At 39.8% G+C, this 20,899-nt stretch overlaps 2 protein-coding genes across 3 annotated transcripts in view; one reads left to right on the top strand and one right to left on the bottom strand.

The window, feature by feature from the left end:
* The first annotated feature begins 11,648 nt into the window (after window positions 1–11,648).
* LOC109215040 (mitochondrial carrier protein MTM1) lies at window positions 11,649–19,272 on the top strand. 2 transcript variants are annotated; one of them, XM_019379054.1, is made up of 11 exons: window positions 11,649–12,196; window positions 12,506–12,580; window positions 13,486–13,611; window positions 14,236–14,295; window positions 14,435–14,605; window positions 15,256–15,355; window positions 16,186–16,280; window positions 16,366–16,515; window positions 17,822–17,880; window positions 18,560–18,737; window positions 18,852–19,095. In XM_019379054.1, exons 1-10 carry the CDS (start codon window positions 11,954–11,956, stop codon window positions 18,711–18,713), a joined length of 1,233 nt encoding a protein of 410 aa, XP_019234599.1. In that variant the 5' UTR covers window positions 11,649–11,953; the 3' UTR covers window positions 18,714–18,737; window positions 18,852–19,095. The 2 variants fall into 2 exon arrangements, with proteins under 2 accessions (XP_019234599.1, XP_019234598.1); XM_019379053.1 differs by having other exon boundaries at window positions 18,560–19,272.
* Window positions 19,273–20,166: 894 nt separating this feature from the next.
* Window positions 20,167–20,899, bottom strand: part of LOC109215039 (arabinogalactan peptide 16-like) — a 1,164-nt gene continuing 431 nt past the window's right edge. The window contains exon 2 of the mRNA XM_019379052.1: window positions 20,167–20,419. Coding sequence (XP_019234597.1) covers window positions 20,316–20,419 — 104 coding nt within the window. The 3' untranslated portion in view covers window positions 20,167–20,315. The remainder of the gene's footprint in view (window positions 20,420–20,899) is intronic.

Consider the following 20,899-nt stretch of genomic DNA (forward strand, 5'->3'; position numbering starts at 1 on the left):
TTGTTGGGGCGGGGGGGGGGGGTTCTAGCTTCGTGTGATGTTTTTGTCGTAGGTGATCGCGGAATTTAATAACTCGAACAAGGTTGTATAAAGCGACTCGGGCAGCATCGGATTTCAAGTAATCCGTGCGACATCGAGTATTAAATGATTCGAGCGAGGTCGCACCCTTTGTTTGGCGATGGCCTTTGCCGTGGGGGTGTTATTTCTAGTTGATCGACATGTTAACCCGTCATAATTCGAGCGATGTCGAACTCTTTTCGTTGACGACGGCCTTTGTCGCAGGGGTGTTATTTCGAGTTAATGTCGAAATGTTAACCCGTTGTGGTTCGAGCGATGCCGAACTTTTTTCATTGGCGACGGCCTTTGCCGTAGGGGTGTTATTTCGAGTTAATGTCGAAATGTTAACCCGTTGTGGTTCGAGCGATGTCGAACTTTTTTCATCGGCGACGGCCTTTGTCGTAGGGGTGTTATTTCGAGTTAATACAAAATGTTAACCCGTTGTGGTTCTAGCGATGTTGAACTCTAGATTGCAAAAGAAGATCAATGGAAAGTAAAATGTTGAGTAAAATGTTGCTTTATTTCATTTACTGGAGATTGTACATGTCGTTTTCATACACATATCGGAGAAGTTTTCTTGTATCTAGTCCCTTCATCATTCGGCCTGGAGATGGCATCGGCAGGCGGGACGATGAATTATACTTTGAACTTCGAGACGTCCCCCTCGTCGCCTCGTTAAAAACCTCCCCGAGAAAACCCAATTGGGACAAAACCCGGGTGAGGGGAAAAGAGTACGACTTGGGTGGCATCGTTTTTCAAAAATGGAAGTATTTGATGTGGGCGACATTCCAGTTGTTTTGTAGTAGTTTTCCCTTCATTATTTCTAGTTGGAATGCCCCTTTGCTTGCCGCCGCTGTGATTTTATACGGCCCGTCCCAGTTGGTTCCCAGTTTTCCTTCTTTTGGGTCTTTGGTCGCTTGTGTTTTGGCTTTGAGGACGTAGTCTCCGACTTTGAGTGGTCGTATTTTGGCCTTCTTGTTGTAGTAACTTTTCGCTTGTTGTTTTTGGGCTACCATCCTTACATGAGCCATATCTCTCCGTTCTTCTACTTCATCGAGGTCTTGTATTCTATTCTCGTCGTTGTTTGGTCCACTTTTATTGGAGTATCTCAGGCTAGGTTCTCCGACCTCAACGGGTATAATGGTGTCAGTCCCGTAGACTGATGAATATGGCGTTTCGCTTGTGCTAGTTTTTGGCGTGGTGCGGTAGGCCCATAATACCTCTGGTAGCAGTTCCGGCCATAGCCCTTTGGCGTCCTTGAGCTTTTTCTTTAGTATATTCAATATTGTTTTGTTGGAGGATTCTGCTTGACCGTTGCCAGCGGGATGGTATGGAATGGAGAGTATTCGCTTGATTCGCCATTTTTTGAAGAACTCGGTCGTCTTTTTCCGATGAACTGAAGTCCATTGTCACAACTGATTTCTTTGGGGATGGCGAAGCGGCATATGATGTTTTTCCATATGAATGTGATGACTTCCCATTCGCATATTTGGGCGAACACCCTCTTCCACCCATTTGGAAAAGTAGTCAGTTAAAACTAAAAGGAAACGTGCCTTACCTCGCCCTGCTGGGAGGGGTCCGACGATGTCCATTCCCCATTTGATGAACGGCCATTGCGAAGTGACGGAGTGCAGGAGTTCTCCCGCTTGGTGTATCATAGGTGCGTACTTTTGGCATTGCTCACATTTCTTGACGTGATCCGCGACTTCCCTTTTCATAGTGGGCCAGTAGTATCCTGCCCGAATGAGGCATCTGATGAGGGCTCTGTTGCCTGTATGAGCACCGCAGTGACCCTCGTGTACTTCTTCGAACGCACGCCTTGTTTGATTTGGTCCTAGGCATTTTGACAAAGGACCACCGAGCGTCCTTTTGTATGAGGTTGTACCTGGCCGTCTGTATTCAAAGCTTTTTGGCTTCCTTTTTGTCTTGCGAGAGTGTTCCCTCCTGCAAATATGTTATGATGCGTTGCGCCAATCCCAAGTAAAATTTATAGAATGTACCTCGACTTGGTCTATTGAAGAGTGGAGGAGGGTGACCACATTCTCCTTGGTGATATTTTTGGTTGCCGCTGCCAGTTTGGCGAGGCCATCTGCTTCGATATTTTGCGCTCGGGGTATTTGGTCGAGTCGGAATTCATCAAATTCTGGCAGTAGTTTATCGATTTCCATTCGATATTTCTGCAGCCTTTGTTCCTTGATTTGGAAAGTCCTAGAAACTTGGTTGACGACGAGTTGTGAGTCGCACTTGAGGACGACTCGTCGTTCACCATATTTGAGGGCCAGTTTCAGTCCTGCAATTACGGCTTCATACTCGGCCTTGTTGTTAGTCATTTTGGGGCACCGTATGGACTGGCGAATTACTTCGCCTATTGGGACTTCAAGTACGAGTCCCAGTCCAGATCCCGATGCATTAGATGCGTCGTCGGTGTAGAGGACCCAGAGGTCGGATTGCCCGGGGGAGCCGCGAAGTGCTTCTTGCTCAACCTCGGACAATATTTCGGCACTGAAGTCGGCGAGGAAGTCAGCGAGTACCTGTGACTTTATCGTTGTTTGCGGCTGATAGGTTATATCATGCTCGCTCAATTCTATGGCCCATTTAGCCAACCTTCCCGACAATTCGGGTTTATGCAAGATGCTCCTGAGGGGGAAAGTCATCACCACCGATATGGGGTAACATTGAAAATATGGTCTGACCTTTCGTGAAGCTATGACCAACGCCAAAGCCAGTTTTTCGAGGTAGGGTTACCTTGTTTCGACATCAATCAAAGTTTTGCTGATATAATAAATCGGGGATTGCTTGCCTTTGTTTTTGCAGACCAAAACTACACTTACCACGACTTCTGAGACGGCTAGGTAGATCAGGAGGCGTTCGCCGGGATCTGCCTTAGCGAGTAGTGGCAGTTAGTTTTCTCAGGGCCTCGATGCAATCTGAATTCCACTGGAGCTCGTTGTCTTTCTTCAGCACGTTAAAAAATTTATGGCATCTGTCGGATGACCGTGAGATGAACCTCGACAGGGCGGTTATCCGGCCCGTAAGTATTTGTACTTGTTTTTTGCTGGTTAATATCTCAGGTATTCCTTCGATGGCCTTGATTTGGTCGGGATTGACCTCGATGCCTCTTTGTGATACTAAGAAACCGAGGAATTTGCCTGAGGTTACGCCGAAGGCACACTTTTCGGGATTTAGCTTCGTTCCATACCATTTTAATATGCTGAAGGCCTCTGTAAGGTGGTCGATGTGGTCCTCTTTCCTTTTGGATTTGACCAACATGTCGTCGATGTAAACCTCCATCGTTTTGCCGAGTTGGTCTTTGAATATTTTGGTGACCAACCTTTGGTATGTCGCCCTCGCATTATTTAATCCGAAAGGCATGATTCTGTAGCAGTACATTCCCTGGTGAGTGATGAAAGTAGTTTTCTCTTGGTCCTCTTCCTCCATGAGGATTTGGTTGTAACCCGAGTAGGCATCCAAGAAGCTTAACAACTCGTGTCCTGCTGTTGCGTCGATGAGCTGGTCGATATGTGGTAATGGAAAGGAGTCTTTTGGGCATGCCTTGTTTAAGTCCATGAAATCTACACACATCCGCCATTTTCCGTTTTTTCTTCTTTACCATGACCACATTGGCTATCCATTGGGGATTTTTTGACTCTCGGATAGAGCCATTGGCAAGCATCTTGTCAACTTCTTCGCTGACGGCCTTGTTGATTGCGGCGTTGAATTTTCTCCTTATTTGCCGCACCGGTGGATAGAGGGGGTCAACATTCAGCTTGTGCGTGGTGATGTCTTTCGGGAGGCCCGACATATCTGAATGGGAGAAGGCAAACAAATCGGCACTGTCAGTTAAGAATTTATGGAACTTACCTGGTTCTGAGAGGTTATGACCGGTATAAGCCTTTTTTGTGCTGTCGTTGTTGTCTAGTTGGACGGGATCGAGATCTTCTATGGTCGACTCAGCGGCTTCCACGATGTCGGGATCCTTGATAAAGTCTGTTTGTGCGTCGGGTTTGGTTCCCGACATTGCTAATTGCTATGCTTCTGCGTTTGCTCCCTTCAATTGCTGGGTGTGTGTGCAATCCTGGGCGATGCAATAGCATTCTTGTGCGGTGCGTTGTTCGCCTCGGATGCTGAATACTCCCCATGGAGTAGGGAACTTGATTACTTGATAGAGACTTGAAGGGATGGCTCGCATGGCGTGTATTCACGGTCGCCCTATGATGGTGTTGTAGGTTGTGTCTTGGTCCATGATGTGAAACGTTATTTCCAGGGTTACTCCCCCGGCTAGAACGGGTAGCACTATTTCTCCAGAAGTTCACTCGACTGCATTATTAAAACCCGTTAGTGTTATGCAGTGCGGTATTATTTTATCTTCGAGCCTCATCTGTATGAGGACTCGAGGATGGATAATACATGCGCCGCTTCCGTCGTCCACTATTATTCTTTTTACATCAGTATCTGCAATACGTAGAGTAACAACAAGAGCATCGTAATGAGGGAAAGACAAACCTTCGGTATCCAACTTATCGAAGACGATACTATCTCCGAGGTCATCATACCGTTCATGAGTGATCGACCGTTTGAGCTTGTGTGTAGTAGTGAATAGCACATGGTTGATTGTTGTCCCGTCACCTCCACTGATGATCATTTGTATGGTACAAACGGGAGAGGGTGGTTTTGGAGGTCCTTGGGGTTGTTCGCATCCGCGGACAAAGTTGGCTCGCCCTCAGTTGCTCATCAGTTCTCTCAGGTGTCCCTGATTTAGCATTCTCACTACCTCCTGCCGTAGATCTATGCAGTCATCGTTTTTGTGACCCCGTTCATAGTGAAATTTGCAGAGGGCGTTCGACATCCAAGTATTTGGATCGGACTTCATCTTTTGCGGCCATTGTACCTTGGTGCCGAGCTTCTCCAGTGCTTACACTATTTTTGAAGGGGAAACACAAAAATTATGAGCAGATAAGAGCGGAGGCATACCTCTTTTGTTTTGTTGTGCTGCGGTATGCCGAGGAGGGCCATCCGTATGCCGCGGGGGAGGTGGGATGGCTGTTCTGATGTAGGGCTCGGCCGAGACGGGGGCCCGACTGATCCCTTCGACGGTCATTGCGACGATCCTTCCTTGTTTCTGCTTGAACTGACGTCAGCCGTTGTATCGGGCCATTGAGATCATCCTCGTCGGCCCTTACCTCGGCGCAATAGGCGTTGTGGATTTCTTCCCAAGTGGTGGGAGGGTATTTCATAAGCCTGCTTAATAGCTTTCTGGTTGCTCTCGACCCGTTCCTGCTCAACCCGTTCTGGAAGGTTGCTGCTACCGCCATCCCTTCTGATACATTCGGTAAGCTCATTCTCACCCTGTTGAACCGGGCTAGAAAGTTCTTGAGTCCCTCGCCAAGTGTTTGCCTAACGGAGAATATGTCGTTTACTTTGGCTTCCGCCTTCTTAGCCCCTACATGAGCGGTTTTTTGAAAGCATGCCAAGTTTCAAAGCCAGGTACGTCTCTTAAACCTCAGTATGTGCTTAACGTTGCTATTGACCGTGCCGCTAGTTGTGAGTACCAGGTTAGGGCTCCTCTTGTTAGGGTTTCGCTGAACTTTTTCAGTAGCACTGATGGTACTTGTTCTTTCGAAAGATCATTGCCTTTTACTGCTGTGACGTAGTGAACGATAAGATCTTCTGGGTTTGTAGTACCGTCATATATCTTCAGGTACAGTGGCATTTTGAAGGTTTTAGGAATGGCATGGGGGCTGCTTCTTCGTTGTATGGTTACTCGATGAATCGACCAACATCCCGTTTTGGTAACAACTTCGGGGCGCCCGGTATCTTATCGACCCTTTCTTGATGCTCCTTCATCTGTTCACGGAGTGCCTTGTTTTTGTTTTCTATTTCCTCCATTTTCTTTAGAACGGTTGCGAGTGCGACATTGCCTGCATCAACAGTGGTGTGAGTGTTACCAGTTCGGGGAACGTCTAGTTCGCCGGTGGCTGTCGTGATTTCTACATGTGCAGCGTCTCTGTTCTCCCTTTGAGTGGGTTTATCAAGTATGTTATTCAGAGTGCTTGTTAGCCATTCTTCCAGTAGCCTTTTTACCGCCGGTGGTGCTTCTTCCGTCATTAACGTGGAGGCTTCCTTTTCGCACGAAGCGGTAACGCTTTCGGGGGAGGAGGGGGGCGAAGCATTTCGCCTAGGCGTAGCATTTGGTGTCACGTTTTCATTGTCTTCCCTGCTATCTTCGTTGATGATGTTCAAGATGTTGGTAGTGACACCTGTTATCGTTTTCAACCTCGCATCTCCTTTCCCTGCCACGGTTAGTTGGTGCAGACGAAGAAGAGGTATTTTTTTTATGATCTAGAAAGAACTATGATTTCACCTGAAAAACTTCCCACAAACGGCGCCAAATTGTTTGAGCAAATGATTGCTAAACTAATTAATATCAAATTAATAGGATGAATCTCAGTTGAATTTAACAATCTCTAGATCAAATGGAACGACATTTATGTACAGTGAAAACAATATAGGGGTGCTAAGTAGTATGTGCAATATGATATAGTTGGCAAAATATATAAAATCATAAGAGTGCAATAAATGCAAGAGATGACAAAAGTTATAGTATAAAGGGATTGTCACCCAATGATTGTGTGATTGAGCACCTCCTCTTTCTGACGATATGAAAGGGTATGCAGCAGATGTGAATGTAGAATCTTGAGATTTATGAAAGAAAGTTAAACAACATGTGCTTGAGTCAAGAGAATAAGACAGTCCTTTCGTATATAACTTCTCTCCTTTTTACAATATCTTCTCTTTCTTTGAAAAGTGGCAGCCCCCTCTTATTTTCTAACACTCCCTATTTATAAGGGACATTTTTCCAAAAAACCCTAAAAAGTATAATATAAAGAATATTTCAAAGGCATATTCTTCCTGTCCTTTTCTGAGTTTGGACTACCGCAATTATTTCATTTCGACTGCTCGCCTCTGGTCGTCATCCTTTGCTACAACGACCGTTAGTCGTTGTATGGTAATGACTCCATCCTAAGTCTCGTTTATCTGTTTCTGTGGTTGCCGAATTTGGACCCATACAATCACCATAATGTTTCAGAAATGCATGATTTTGAAGAGTTGATGTTCTACGTGTTACTTGACTCTTAGTCTATTTGTGAGTACAGCAGTGGATCTTGCGCTTATATTAGTCATGTCATTAGAATGGGAGAGTATATAGCTAGCAATCCAAATTTAATTTCCTTTAGAATACCTATTTGTAATCAGTAGTACTGTAGTGCTGCAGTAGTATTTGGCTTTAATATCTCAAATTTCATTTTGAATCTTCTCTTTCAAAAATGGAGCCTTTTGCATACAAAATATTGAAAGGTGAATGCATGTGTGGGGCATGAACAGCTAAGGCTCTTTCAGCTGCAGATAAAACTTGCCTTTGAAGGAATAACACATGAAAAGGGTAAAAAGAAAAGGGTAAACAAAATGATTAGGTTAAAAACACCAGATGTAGACCACTAAAGCGAAGCGCCCAGCAAAAGTACATACCCTACCTTAAATTTCAAATGGTCACAAAATTCCCCAATCAAAAGAGAAGAAAATCCACTCAAAAAATCTGAAATACAAAGACAAGACAACATTCCAAACTACAAATTAAAATAAAATGATTGATGTGGCATCTTTGTTTTTCTTTACTACAAGAAATGCACATTCTAGTTTTTCTACATGATATAGAATTTATTATGAAGGACTCCGTTTCATAGACATTGTGCTGATCATGTTTGTTACTACTATGGAAATTAATTACAGAATATTTCACAACGCGCACAAGCTTGACTATATACTCATCTAAAGTTAAAATGCTCCGTCAGTTAGCCCAAAATTTGAGAGGTAATTAAGTGATATTTAAAAGTTCAAAAACCAATTAGATCATTAGTATTACTGTCGGAGCTGAATCGACATTTTAAGTTTTACTGTCGGTGTTGAATCGACATTTTAAGTTTTACTTTAACTAATTGGAAATACAATTATCTGAATTAGTTAAATAGGGTAATTCATGCTAACTTTGATGTCACGACCCAAACTGGAGGGCCATGACTAGCACACGGCCATACTTACCGAGTACCAACATACATTTTATCTAACCTTCTTTATTATATTTTAGGGCTGACGAGATCAATATAAATGGTAGACATGGGTCATGGACAACCAACAATAAAATATGATGGCATGAACATACATAACATGGGATGACTAGACAATCAAGAAACTATATATAAGGTATGAACTACCACACTACCATGAGAGACGATACAACAAAAACCAGCCGACAAGGCCTACCAAACTATACATGAGTCGACACCTGTCTATGAGCCTCTAAAGGAACATAAGTGTTGCAACATAGCCGGAACAGGGCCCCGACATACCCATAATATCTATAACAAAAATGCATACCAAGACCAAGGCAAGTCCGAAGAAGGGATCTCGCCAATCACCGCTGAACTGGACAACCTACTATGGCGGGGGAGCTGCGCCTGCCTGTCTATCAGGACCTGCAGCACGATATGTAGCGTCCACAAATAAAAGGACGTCAGTACGAATAAAGTACTGAGTATGTAAGGCAGGGAACCATAAGTACGAACAATAATGTAAGCAGGGATAGAGAATAAACAACCTGTAACATCTGGGTACCTCTAAGGGCTACTGACATGAAATGCATGATACATATGTATATATACATAAACTTTTAAAACATACGCCTCTGTGGGCATCATCATCATCATATCGTACCCGGCCGTAATAGGCTCGGTAAAAACATACCCGGCCACGTGGAGCTCGGTAAAACCCAACTGATCAGTGGTTGCACAATAGGTGCCGTACCCGGCCGACTATAGCGCGGCTCGGTAGAGTAAAATAGATACATATATATAATGCATGCTCGACTCATGGACTCACGTTCTAGACCTTTCGGAGTGACGTAAGGTCGGTATCCTCTGTACACGTTATTAGGACTAACTCTTCACCATGAACCTTATAAGAATCAGGAAGTACCAATAACATTGATAACATAAGAATAAGAGAAGCAACATCAACATCAATCGTTCCATAAGAGGGGAAACAATGTAAGTACTGCTAGCTTCTGAGAGTAGAGTATCTTTGGAAGCTCGTTCATTATATTATGTACAATCGGAGTCATGCAAAAGAAGGAAAGGGATAGCCTCACATACCTTGTATATACTGCCCCAATCTCAAGCTATGCAATTTTCACGACTCCTTAGTCTACAATAAGAGAAACGATACTATAGTTACCATTCAAGCGTCATAACTATTATGTATCGACCACAACCTATTTTACGATGAAACGGACAGCACGTCCCCTATATATATGACTTCACACAATTCCAAACAATCACCAAACAGCCCAAACAACATCAATAATAATCATATTGAGCCTCCCAAAACAGTCCACGCACAACCAAATCACTTCATACATACGACGGCCACCGTAGTCGTGTCAAACGACCCGGAAATGTTACGAAGAACTACCAGCTCACAACCCTACATCTATATGGTGTTTCTCCACACCCTTCCTCCTCCAAAAATCCACAAAACAGTAGTAAAACACACAGCCCAACAGCAACACAAAACAGTCCTCTACAAGTGAATAACTCGAACTCACGGCTTCCGATCACCGTCCCGTGAGTTCTTACATGTATAGAACGAATTTCCATGAACTCACAGCAGAATAAATGTATGAAAGATAGCAGTAAACTCACCTTACTTGTTGGATAACTCAGCCCTTATCTTGGTTCTTCAAACTCTAGGGTTTACCCCCAATTTGAACTTGAAAGAGAGGGAAAATCAATTAGGGTTTGTGGATAATTTTTGGGAGGAAGTTTGCAGGGGTTCAGGTCTGGTTATTTGTGAAATATAATGAGGGATATATTGCAGAAGATAAGCCTTTTAATGGGCTCTTTGTCTGACCTGAAATTGCCTCTTTTTGGGCTATCATTTAACCAAATAGGTGACCCACCTACTTGTCACCTAGCAGCTTGTGCAGTCTCGCAAAAATGTCTATATCTCTCTACTCCAATGTCGTATTGATAAAAGGTTTAAAGCGTTGGAAACTAGACTCATAGATCTTCAATTTGGTGGGTAGATCACCCCGTAATTCCAAGTATATTGGGAGAAAAGCTTAATAACATTTGACCTAAAGTTTAAGTAAAACTATGAACTTAAGTTGCAACAACTCTTGTCGACTTTTGTTTCATAACTCGTTTGACTTCAAGACTATGATACAGATATTTTATGATTCATATACCTTAAAATACGACCTCTTGAGAGTATTAAGCACCCCTAGGTTTACCCAAAAATACGGCTGACAACATCCTTGATTCGTTTAACTTCTAATACTTGTTAACCACCCTTATACACCTTTGCATCATTTAAGACCAATAGGATTAATCTCTTATCATCTCAAAGATAATCTCTTCATGGATTTACGTCGACGACCTTATGGCATGAACTAACGTATGTGAATATGGGTTGTAACATTTGACGTCTCACAATTAGATTTTTTTTTCTTTGGTTTAAATAATAAAGTAGTGTAGTTATATCAAAAGTAGAGAATTGGCGGCAAAATTACTTCATCTACTACCAAAACTTAAATTTAGTGATATTTATGAGAATCTTCCGATGATAGGTATGATTTCAAATCTTTGTGTTTCCTTTTCTTTTTATTAATCCTAATTAATATGTCTAAATAATAATAGAAAAAGACTACTGCATATAATCTGATCAAGGCTTGAGCAATAAACTCAACTTTGGCTCCTGGTCGTCCACTAAATTTGTGGTGTTATTAAGCTAATAAAATGACTAACTTTTTGTAAAGTTCATTCTTTAAATGATATTATGTATAAAACTAGATATACTCAATACTTACACCAAATTAATGAATGCATATTATATACCTATATATATATATATATATATATATATATATATATATATATATATATATATATATATATATACACTATTATCACTAAATTGTAGTCATATATCACTTCAATTTATTCCTATTACTAATGAGGGTAAATTAATGGAGTATAATTTAGTGTAAAGTATGTTAATGTTTTTAGCGAAAAGTTACTTTTTCAAAAGATCTCTCAATTAGGGAAACAAATTATCGCGGTAAACAGGGAATGTTTACTAAAATTCGCCCGCAATGCCCAGAAACTAGGATAGAAGATTTTGAGGTTACGTCCGCACTGATCTCATACGATACTAAGCTAGCGTTTGGACATAGATTTGGTTGAAACTTGAAAAAATAATTTTTGAAGTAATTTTGAAAAATAATTTTTGGAAGTTGAAATTATATTTGGACATGCATTTTGTTTGAAAAAAATTTAAAGTTTTGTGAGTGGGAGAATAAATTTCACCCAAAAACTACCCTAAACTAGATTTTGGAAACTTAAAAAATAATTTCAGAAAATTTTCAAAAATAAATTATTAAAACAAATAATATTTTCAAAAAAGATTTGAAAAAAAATTGCCAAAACCTATTGCCAAACGGAGCTAAAACAGCCGCCGCTCCTGTTGCTTGGCGCCCTTATGTCCACGCCACGCCACCTATTCACTTTGCTTCTCATTTCATTTTCTCCATGCAAAATATTTAAGTAAAAAAAAAAAATCAATTTTCCGCCTCCAGAAAAATTACAGAAACCCCTAGAAATTTCCATTCGTTCGAAACAAAAATTGTTCAACCTCAGAAGCTACAATTTTCTGAAAAAGTATCCAAAATTTTGTTGAAATTCAATTGTCCACCTTTATACACAGAAAGTGTGAGAAATTTCAATTAATTTCAATACAAAAACAAAAATTTGTTCAACCGCAAAGCTTAAAAAAAAGAAAATTGATGGTGGGATCAACATCAACAAAGCAGGGGTTGCCGTCATGGATTGGGGCAGCCTCTGCAACACGAACCACCGTTGAATTCGACCAAAACGTCGCCGTTTCTGGTGGGGACACGTCGTCAAGTAAGCCTTCACATTCCGAGAACTTTACGGATGTGAATTTGCGTTTTGGAGAGAGGGCTATTTCCGCCGCTGGTGCTGCCGTTCTCTCCGCCGTCCTTGTCAACCCTCTTGATGTTGCCAAGGTCACCTTTTTTTCCCCTTATATTTTTTATTCTTAAATTAAGCCCACACTGTTCATTTAATTTGCCTTTTGTTTATTGTACAGTAACTTCTATTTCATATTTTAACTGTGTGTTCCAATTTAACTTATTTCAGCGATGTAGAAAGTTTGTTCCACTGTTACATTGCAAATATTAGTGCTTAAACATGAATTTGTACCGAGGAGAACCTTTTGAACAGCTTACAATCTTGAGTTGATTCTCTACTTTCTTGTCATTTAACTTCTTTCAGGTTGTTTAAATTTTAATGGCATCTTTCTTTCCGCTTTGCAGACAAGGTTGCAAGCTCAGGCTGCAGGTGTCCCTTATGATAGCCTTTGTAGTTTGGGACCTCTCCATGCAAATACAGTAGGTTCCCTGCACTTCGTCCCTTTCTGTTTTTTCTACGTTTCACATGGACATTAGAATGCTTCAAATTTTTTGATAAATGGGAAAGTCAAATATGTTGTTCAGAAAAAATAAGAATTTTCTAAGGTAAATAACAAAAGGAGATCTTCACAATGCTTATAAACTCATTAACATGGCTAACAGAATTTACTATGCTATTTGAAGTTATTAAATTTCACCATGACATTCCAAAATTATATGTGATACTCCAAATTCAAGATAAAGCTGTTTGATTTGTACGAAGTCTTCTTTTATACATCTCATGGTGCAATTCTGACTAGTTCCCACTTCCAATTTCTTAGTCTTAGTCCTTACACTGGTCCCATGGTGTCTACTTATCATTGACCTTTTTTTTGTGTATGGCATGGACACTGTAATGCTTCAAAATATTTGGTAAATGGGAAGTCAAGTACGTAGTTCTGGAAAATAAAAATATACTAAGACAAAGAACAAAAGGAGATCTCCACAATGCAGGAAAAATCTGTTTTATCTAAATCAACTCGGTAGAACTACTTATATCGTCATGGAGAATTCTCCTTCAAGCTCGAGGAACTACCTGCACTTTCGGTTATCATGTTTGTGCTCAACCGATTGGATCCATATGAAATTATTAATGTCAGAGTTTTGATTCATGGTAGTGGAGTGGACACTTTTGATAAAAGGCATGGTTTGTAGGCTGCTAACCCTGGCAGAAACTAGCGGTGCTTTCCTGCTGTGTTTCATGCTATCTCCCAAATTTTGTGCACGAGATGTGTTTAGTTTTACCTAAATTATCAATCTAAAGTTACAAGGACCAACTTAAGTTGATTAAGTTTCCACTATATGTTGTTCAGCATACAATTTTTTTCATCTGCTATCTTGTTTAGGTGCTGACAGGTCTGAAGTGCAACTCATCAGGCACTCGTGCTGTTCTTGGTGCTGAACCATCATGTTCCCCAGATTGTTCCAGATATAAAGGAACACTTGATGTCTTTTATAAAGTAATACGTCAGGTTAGTTACTTTTTGTGGGAAGTAAAATAGTTACGTTTTGCACATAGTTTGAGATCCTCTGCTTTGACATCTGTATGTCTTATTTGAAATTCGCTCAAAGTTATGACTAGTATCACACTAACATCCATCATGAACTAGTCATCTAAGAAAGTGTTGAGGATGATTTTGTAGTTAGGCTGCAAAAAAAATTTAAAACTTATAACTCTAGTTCCTTTTTCTGTACTTTTCTGGGGCATGCAAGACAACTCTCTTCTCATTAGTACTCACAGAACAGCTATGGATTTTACATGAGATGGTCATGTAAAAGGTGATAATTCTGTAAATAGAATTACCCTTGAAAGGGTTTGCTGTCACTACCTTCCTCTTTTCCCCCTCCCCCTCCCCCCACCTCAAAAAAAAAAAAGTTGAGTGTTGAAGTTATTGGTTAGAAGCTGATACCAACAGCTGTGCCATAGTTGTTCTAAATTCATGCAATATTATCAGGTCAAAAAAGAAAATAAATAGAAACCATTGGACCTGAAAAGTAGGGGATTCTCTAAACATCTTCTTTCAGTTCATTTCTGCATTTCATTGGCTCTGTGAAAGTAAACTGTCTCATCTATTTAACCCAGGTAACTTGTGCAGGAAGGAGTTACTAAATTGTGGAGAGGCACTAATGCAAGCCTGACATTGGCAATCCCTTCTGTAAGTCTCGATTTAGAAATTCATTTGTCTTTCATTATTCACTGGTTATTCAAGTATGAAGCATGCTGTTATGTGCAATTGCATTTACAACTGTCTTGTTTCGTGATAGTTCTTATTAAGTGTTTTTTTGCCTTTGCAGGTGGGGATTTATTTACCTCTTTATGACATTTTTCGGAACTCTATGGAAGAGTATACATTACGTAATGTACCAATGGCTACACCATATGTCCCCTTGGTAGCAGGATCCTTAGCACGTTCCATTGCTTGCGTCACTTGCTATCCAGTTGAGCTTGCAAGAACACGAATGCAGGTAAATCTGATTATCTGCTTGATGCGGATGGAGATATTACACGATTTCTTGTGAGAGTACTATGCTAATGGAATCTCTTGCTGCTAGAAGATGTTTATCACTATTACAGTTAATCTCGTGGATAAAACTAAAGATAGATGTGTAAAATTTACAATTTTCAAATATGTGAATATTGAATTTACATTTGCAAAAAAGATCAAAAGAAATTACATATTTTGGGCATGCATCTATATGCTCCAGAAGATAGTTAAAACTTTTTCCCAGTTTTTAAAAATATTTTACGGGATAATGGCTTGTATTCTTCCTAGATGCTTGTATTCTTTCCAGATGTTTCTTTCCCTCAGTTGTGAATTAGTGGCTAGCTATGGTAAAAGCTAAAAGATGAAGATGGAAATCTCGTTCCACTGTTGGGAAAATTAAAGGGTTGTTACATTGGTAGTTTAGAAATATTAGTATCTTTGTGTGATGTTTGTCTTTGTCATTAATTATGGAGGTGCTTGGAACTTACCAGATAATGTTAATTTCCTTTTCGAAAAGCAGCACCACTTAGTTAGGTGTTTGGGTTTTTCATGTTATGTATGTTTTAGATGCTATCTCTACCTTATTTTTTTGCTAAGTTTTACTTCGTCCTGTAACTTCATTTCTTATAGGCCTTCAGAGACGCAAAAAATGGTGTGAAGCCCCCAGGAGTGTGGAAGACATTACTTGGGGTCGTTTCTCCAGTCAATAGTGCAAACAGCTATCAAAATTGTAATACTTCTTCCTCAAACTCACTTTTGTTGTCTGCACATAGTTATGTTATATTATCTTGTCCCTCTTCATGGTTAGACATTAGTCTTGAGCCGTTTAAAATGTGTGAATAGGTTCCTGCCTTATGCGTACGTAAAAGTTGTTTCAATAAACAGGCAGGGTATGTGGATCTACATGCTCCATCTTCTTTAGGGCAATCCACCTTTAACCAGCATTAGTCTTATCCTTCGTACTATCTATTTTTGCCATCTTATGCTGTTTCCTTTTCTTCCCACTGTGATCTTATGCTCTTTCAATGATAGTGACAATATTACATGCGTGCTATACACACAAGGTGGAGCTTTTATCTCTTCCTTGGATCCCGTGGGGCTCCGTTGAAGTGCAAGGTTTTCTTGTAAAATAATTATTTAAACGACCTCATTTCTTTGTAAATTTATGGGGCAATTCAACATACCAATAATGCTAATGTGAGGAAGTTCTCTCCTAATTTATCTTGTCCTTAATTGATTTTAGAATAGATTCTACATGAAGCTTTGACTTAAAAGGTTTTTGCTAAGAAATACTAGAACCTTTCACAATTAACTTATTTCTAGCAAAGGAAATACAAGTTAAATCCCATCATTATTTAAATAATTCACTCTAGTTTTAGTTGTTATTGAGACACAGAATGAATCAGCTAAAAGTGTAACTTACAGCATATGGAATTGGAAATATTCAATTTCTTTGAGTATACAATTATGGAAGTGAACTGCTCCAGCTCTTTGCTTTATGGTTTTTAATGCTATGATAACATATTGTGGTTAATTACTTCTCCACCAACCAATGGCTAGCAACACGAACCTACCGCCTCCTCTGGACTGGTTTGGGGGCACAACTAGCTCGTGATGTTCCTTTCTCTGCAATTTGCTGGTCTACTCTTGAGCCAGTAAGTTCTTCTAGCCCTTAACTGCGTGCTATTCCTGTGCTCACTCTGCGTTTAATTGAATAGAACTCTTGCAACTTTTGTGAAGGTTAGGAGGAAGCTACTAGGCCTGGTGGGAGATGAAGCAAGTGCAACTACTGTCCTCGGTGCAAACTTCTCTGCTGGATTCATTGCAGGAAGTCTTGCAGCTGCTGCAACGTGTCCGTTAGATGTTGCAAGAACTAGGAGACAGATAGAGGTCGGTCTTCTCCCATTCACCTAAAATTTTCCTAAAAGAAACAACTAACAGAAAGTGTGGTTGCCCATTGAAAAGTTTACTTGGATCACGTGAGTAGTTGGACCTCTTAATAGTGGGCTGATGTCAAGTAAACATAAAGAAATTTCTACCTGATAGTGCACACACCTAAATAAATTTCTTCTAGTTTGCCTGTGGAGTCTGAGTGTAGCACTCTTGGTTTCCTGGATCTAATGTCACATGTTGAGTGGAAAATTACGTTTAACCTCAATCACTTGATAAGTCTTGGGTTCGATCAAACATGATCTCGAAGTGAAAAAGATCATGTAGTACTTTTTGCCTTAGGCATGGGTTTACATTGATGAAACCTGTAGTGGGAACTATATCAAGTACAAAGAACTTATATTTTGGATTCACTGCAGTTAAACTACAAAGAACTCTTCTAATGTCACATTTGGAAGTAGAGGATTCTTTGCATCAGATGTATCTCAAAACAACAAGGTTTTGCACAAACTGCTACATCCAGGCACCATAACAGGAGCTCTTCGGCTCAGCTCTCCATGGGAGCAGAGTTGCTTATCTCTCCCCATACATGCATGTCTTTCTGATCTACCATTTTTTCCGTCAATTTTAGATAATTCAGTATTGTAATGCTCCCAGTAGGGAATGACTTGTCATTACATCATTCTGTTCAAGGAAAAGTAAGAATGAGGAAAATGAGTTAGTACGTTAAACATGTGTTAATGTAGTTATAAACGTAACACACAAAGTCAAACATCATATTTTGGTGGCGGATGGGTTTGTCGATACTCGTTTTACTGAAGATAGTTTTGTATCCTGGTTGTGCTGATAAGATCTTAAATTTTTAACCCAGATTTTCTGTGTTACTCCATACCTTTTGTTTCCGTTGTTTGTTGATATGGCAGTCTATTTGATGAGTTTGATTTGGACGTATTAGCTTAGAGTTTCCACTGGCATCTGGCTACAATTTTCAAGAAGCTGATTGTCAGATTAACATGCATCGCCTGTTATTTTTATTAATTTAAAGAAGCATGGTGGATGAGACGAAGTAGACTATTATCTCGGCAATAATGAGCCAAGCTAGTATTTTGCGGTGAATCCCCCATTAAGTAGTCGTGCATTATGGTTTGGAACGCCCGATTCTCTAGCATGCGCTTCATTTCTCGCTTTTTCGCTTTAAGCTCTAAGGACCTTGTTGCTTTTTTGTGCTCTCGATTTTTAAAAGCACCTAGTTATTATTATTTCCTTCTTTTTGTTGGTTTAATGGAACTTCCATTTGACATTGCAGAATGATCCTGAACGAGCACTGAGAATGACTACGAGACAAACGTTGGTTGAGATATGGAGGTACTTCATTTTGTTTCTTTATCTTCAGCTGCAACCCCCATCTCCCCTTCCAGCCCCTCTTTTCAGATACTGCAATATGTTTTGATCTAGTTGACAAAAGGTAGTTGGAGAAGTAATAAGCTCTCATGAGTTGATTGACTGTAAGATTACTTTTGGTTTTCACAAACTAATCCTTTTCTTTAGGGTGCCGATTGCCGATAGGATAATTGTACATTTTATTTAGTATGATAATAGATGTATGAAGGATGTGATTCGTTTTGGAAGGGGTATGGGGGAAGAAAGCTGAGGACGGAATGGGTACGACTTTGCTAAAAGTGTCTGAGGTCCCACTAAGTGATGACTTACAACTCTTCACCATTTCTAGCTCCTTGTCTTCCTTACCCTTTCATTATGATAAATCCAGTTGATTGGCTTGATGTTATGGAATTCCTGTTTCGTTGTGTCGTCCGTCTCCATTTATTCTTTTTTCTTATAAGATACAGTGTTCCATTTGATCAAGATGAACCTTGGAATATGCTTGTGTCCACCTGAAATCAGCATCTTGCTGAGTGTTAAAAGATTTGTTCTTGTACCGGGAATGATTTGAAGCATAGTTTTAGTATCTCAGGACGTATAGACCATTGTCTTATAGTAGTTCTTTGTGCGGTGAACTGTGCTAATTATTGTTTTCATGAACCAGGGATGGGGGAGCTAAGGGGTTGTTCACTGGAGTTGGCCCCCGAGTTGCCCGAGCTGGACCTTCAGTTGGGATCGTTGTTTCCTTCTACGAGGTGGTAAAATATGCTTTGCGCCATAGGCATATGAATCGGCAGAGCAAAGATGCTGATCTATAGCACTGTGATCTACACGCCAATGAGGCAAGTGATGTTAGCATAACTTGTACTGATAACAGGCTGAAGTGCGAAAGAACAATATTCGACCAAGTGTATTCTACTGAAGACCTGACCGTTTCAGTAATTTTGTCATGACAGGGTAATTCCTTCTAGCCAATTTTGCCTGTGAGGCTTGAAGTTTGATTTATTCAAGCAAGTGGAGAAGTTTCTCCAGTGGTGTAGCTGATTCATAAATAGGCAGCCATTTATCCCTTTAGTTTCTCTGTAAATTCACAATCCTTCTCCCACTGTACCTAGCGTACATACAGAGATATAATAAGAGAATAACAACTGTACCCTTCTGTATTCTTTGTACTAGTAAACAAAAGAAACTAGACTGTTGTGTTGCGTGGTAGTAACATAAAAAAAAAATAGTTGTAGGAAACTTCCTGGAGGGAACTAAGGGATAATATACGTGGGGGTTGCTTGCAAATGCTCGAGGGGGTGGGTTTACACAGTGCAAAAATGGGAGTTCCAATACGTAGCTACAATTCAATAATTAACAGCTTATTTGGATGGTTGTTACTTATCATTTTATAATGTATCGTATTGTATTGTATCGTATTGTATCATTTGATAAATACAATGTTTGGATAGATTGTGTCGTTTGCCATCGTTTCATGATTCCACGCACCAGCAATATGAAGAATAAACTTGCAATATTATAAAGAAAAATTATAATACAAGGTAAAATTATTATATAAAAAAGTATGGTAAATGATAAAATAAAATTATTTAATAATAATGAAGGGTGAGATTGAGAGAAAAAGTCAAGGTAATGACGCGATCATACTAAATTGGTCGTTATATAAAGTGGCACATTTCGTCGTTACGTAATGATAGATTTAACGATACCATACAATAAAATTTAAGTAATAATCAAAGCAAACATCGTATTTAACGTAACAATACGATACAATACCATGGGTAACAACCATCCAAACAAGCTGCAAGTAGGAGAGTATGGGAAAAAAGGGAACCTAAAAAAAGAGAGTAATAGAACGCTACTCTAAGCTAGCGTTTGGCCATAGATCCCAAATTTATTTTGAAAAATCTGATTTGGGTGAAGTTTGGTTTGAAGATGAAAATGTGTTTGGACATACGTTTTCAAAACATATTTTCCAAATTTATTTTGGAAAAACATGTATATAATTCCCAAGTTTTGGGATTTTGGCCCAAAATCAGCTCAATAGCTGATTTTGGGATTTGGGATTTGGCCAAAATATGGGCAAAATTTATGGCCAAACATGAGTTTTGAAAATAAATCCCAAATTTATTTTGGCAAAACTCATGGCCAAACGGAGCCTAAATAGCCTTACTTTTTTACTTGTATTAATCAGTGCGTTCCAGATGGTGTATTTCTTTATATCCCAGAAGACGGGTCTGAGACTTGAGATGTTGAGAAAAGTGGAGATGAGAAAAAGGCAACTAAATATATAACCACTGGAAAAATAAACATGAATGGATTGATAATTGAATCCATATGAAGAATGACCAATCATTGTCCCAAAGAGATAATAAATGAAACATAGTTTTAGGTTTTACTAATGCTAAGAGATAAACTTAGAAAAAGTTGTAGGGAGAAGCGTCCATAGGGTGGATGAGATATGTAAGGACCAAAGCCGCCAGCATCAGCACGTATGCAATTCCTTGATCTATGGATGTTCCTGCAAATTAATTACCATGACCATATTAGCCGAAAGGATTTAAGTTACATACACTAATGGTGGAAAAAAAGATTTACGCTACGCCAATTTAACCTGGCTAGAGAAACTCTAGTCCAAGAAGTATACTCAGCCTGTGTAAAATTGAATACTAATTTGTTTTATAAAGTTTTCATCAAGACATCTAAAATTGTACATTTCGAAGCAGACATTAAACCTAAATGGTTTAACAAGAAGGCCACTGAATGTTATTCTAAGATCTTAAAAAGTTTTATCCTACTTTACATAATTTTGGGTTTGATGTTGCAATTGTTTCTCAAAGTCAAAAGAAACACCCGACAAAGAATCTGAATAAACTAGGAAATAAATTAACCCTTTCAGCAAATCAGATCCTACAAACCCCCACTGTTCACAAGGCAAACAACCCAAAAAATGCAGACTGTACGAACAAGAAGGCACGGTGGGGGGGCTAGTGGGTGGGGG

This window comes from Nicotiana attenuata, unplaced genomic scaffold (assembly GCF_001879085.1).
Source record: "Nicotiana attenuata strain UT unplaced genomic scaffold, NIATTr2, whole genome shotgun sequence".
Lineage (NCBI taxonomy): Eukaryota > Viridiplantae > Streptophyta > Magnoliopsida > Solanales > Solanaceae > Nicotiana > Nicotiana attenuata.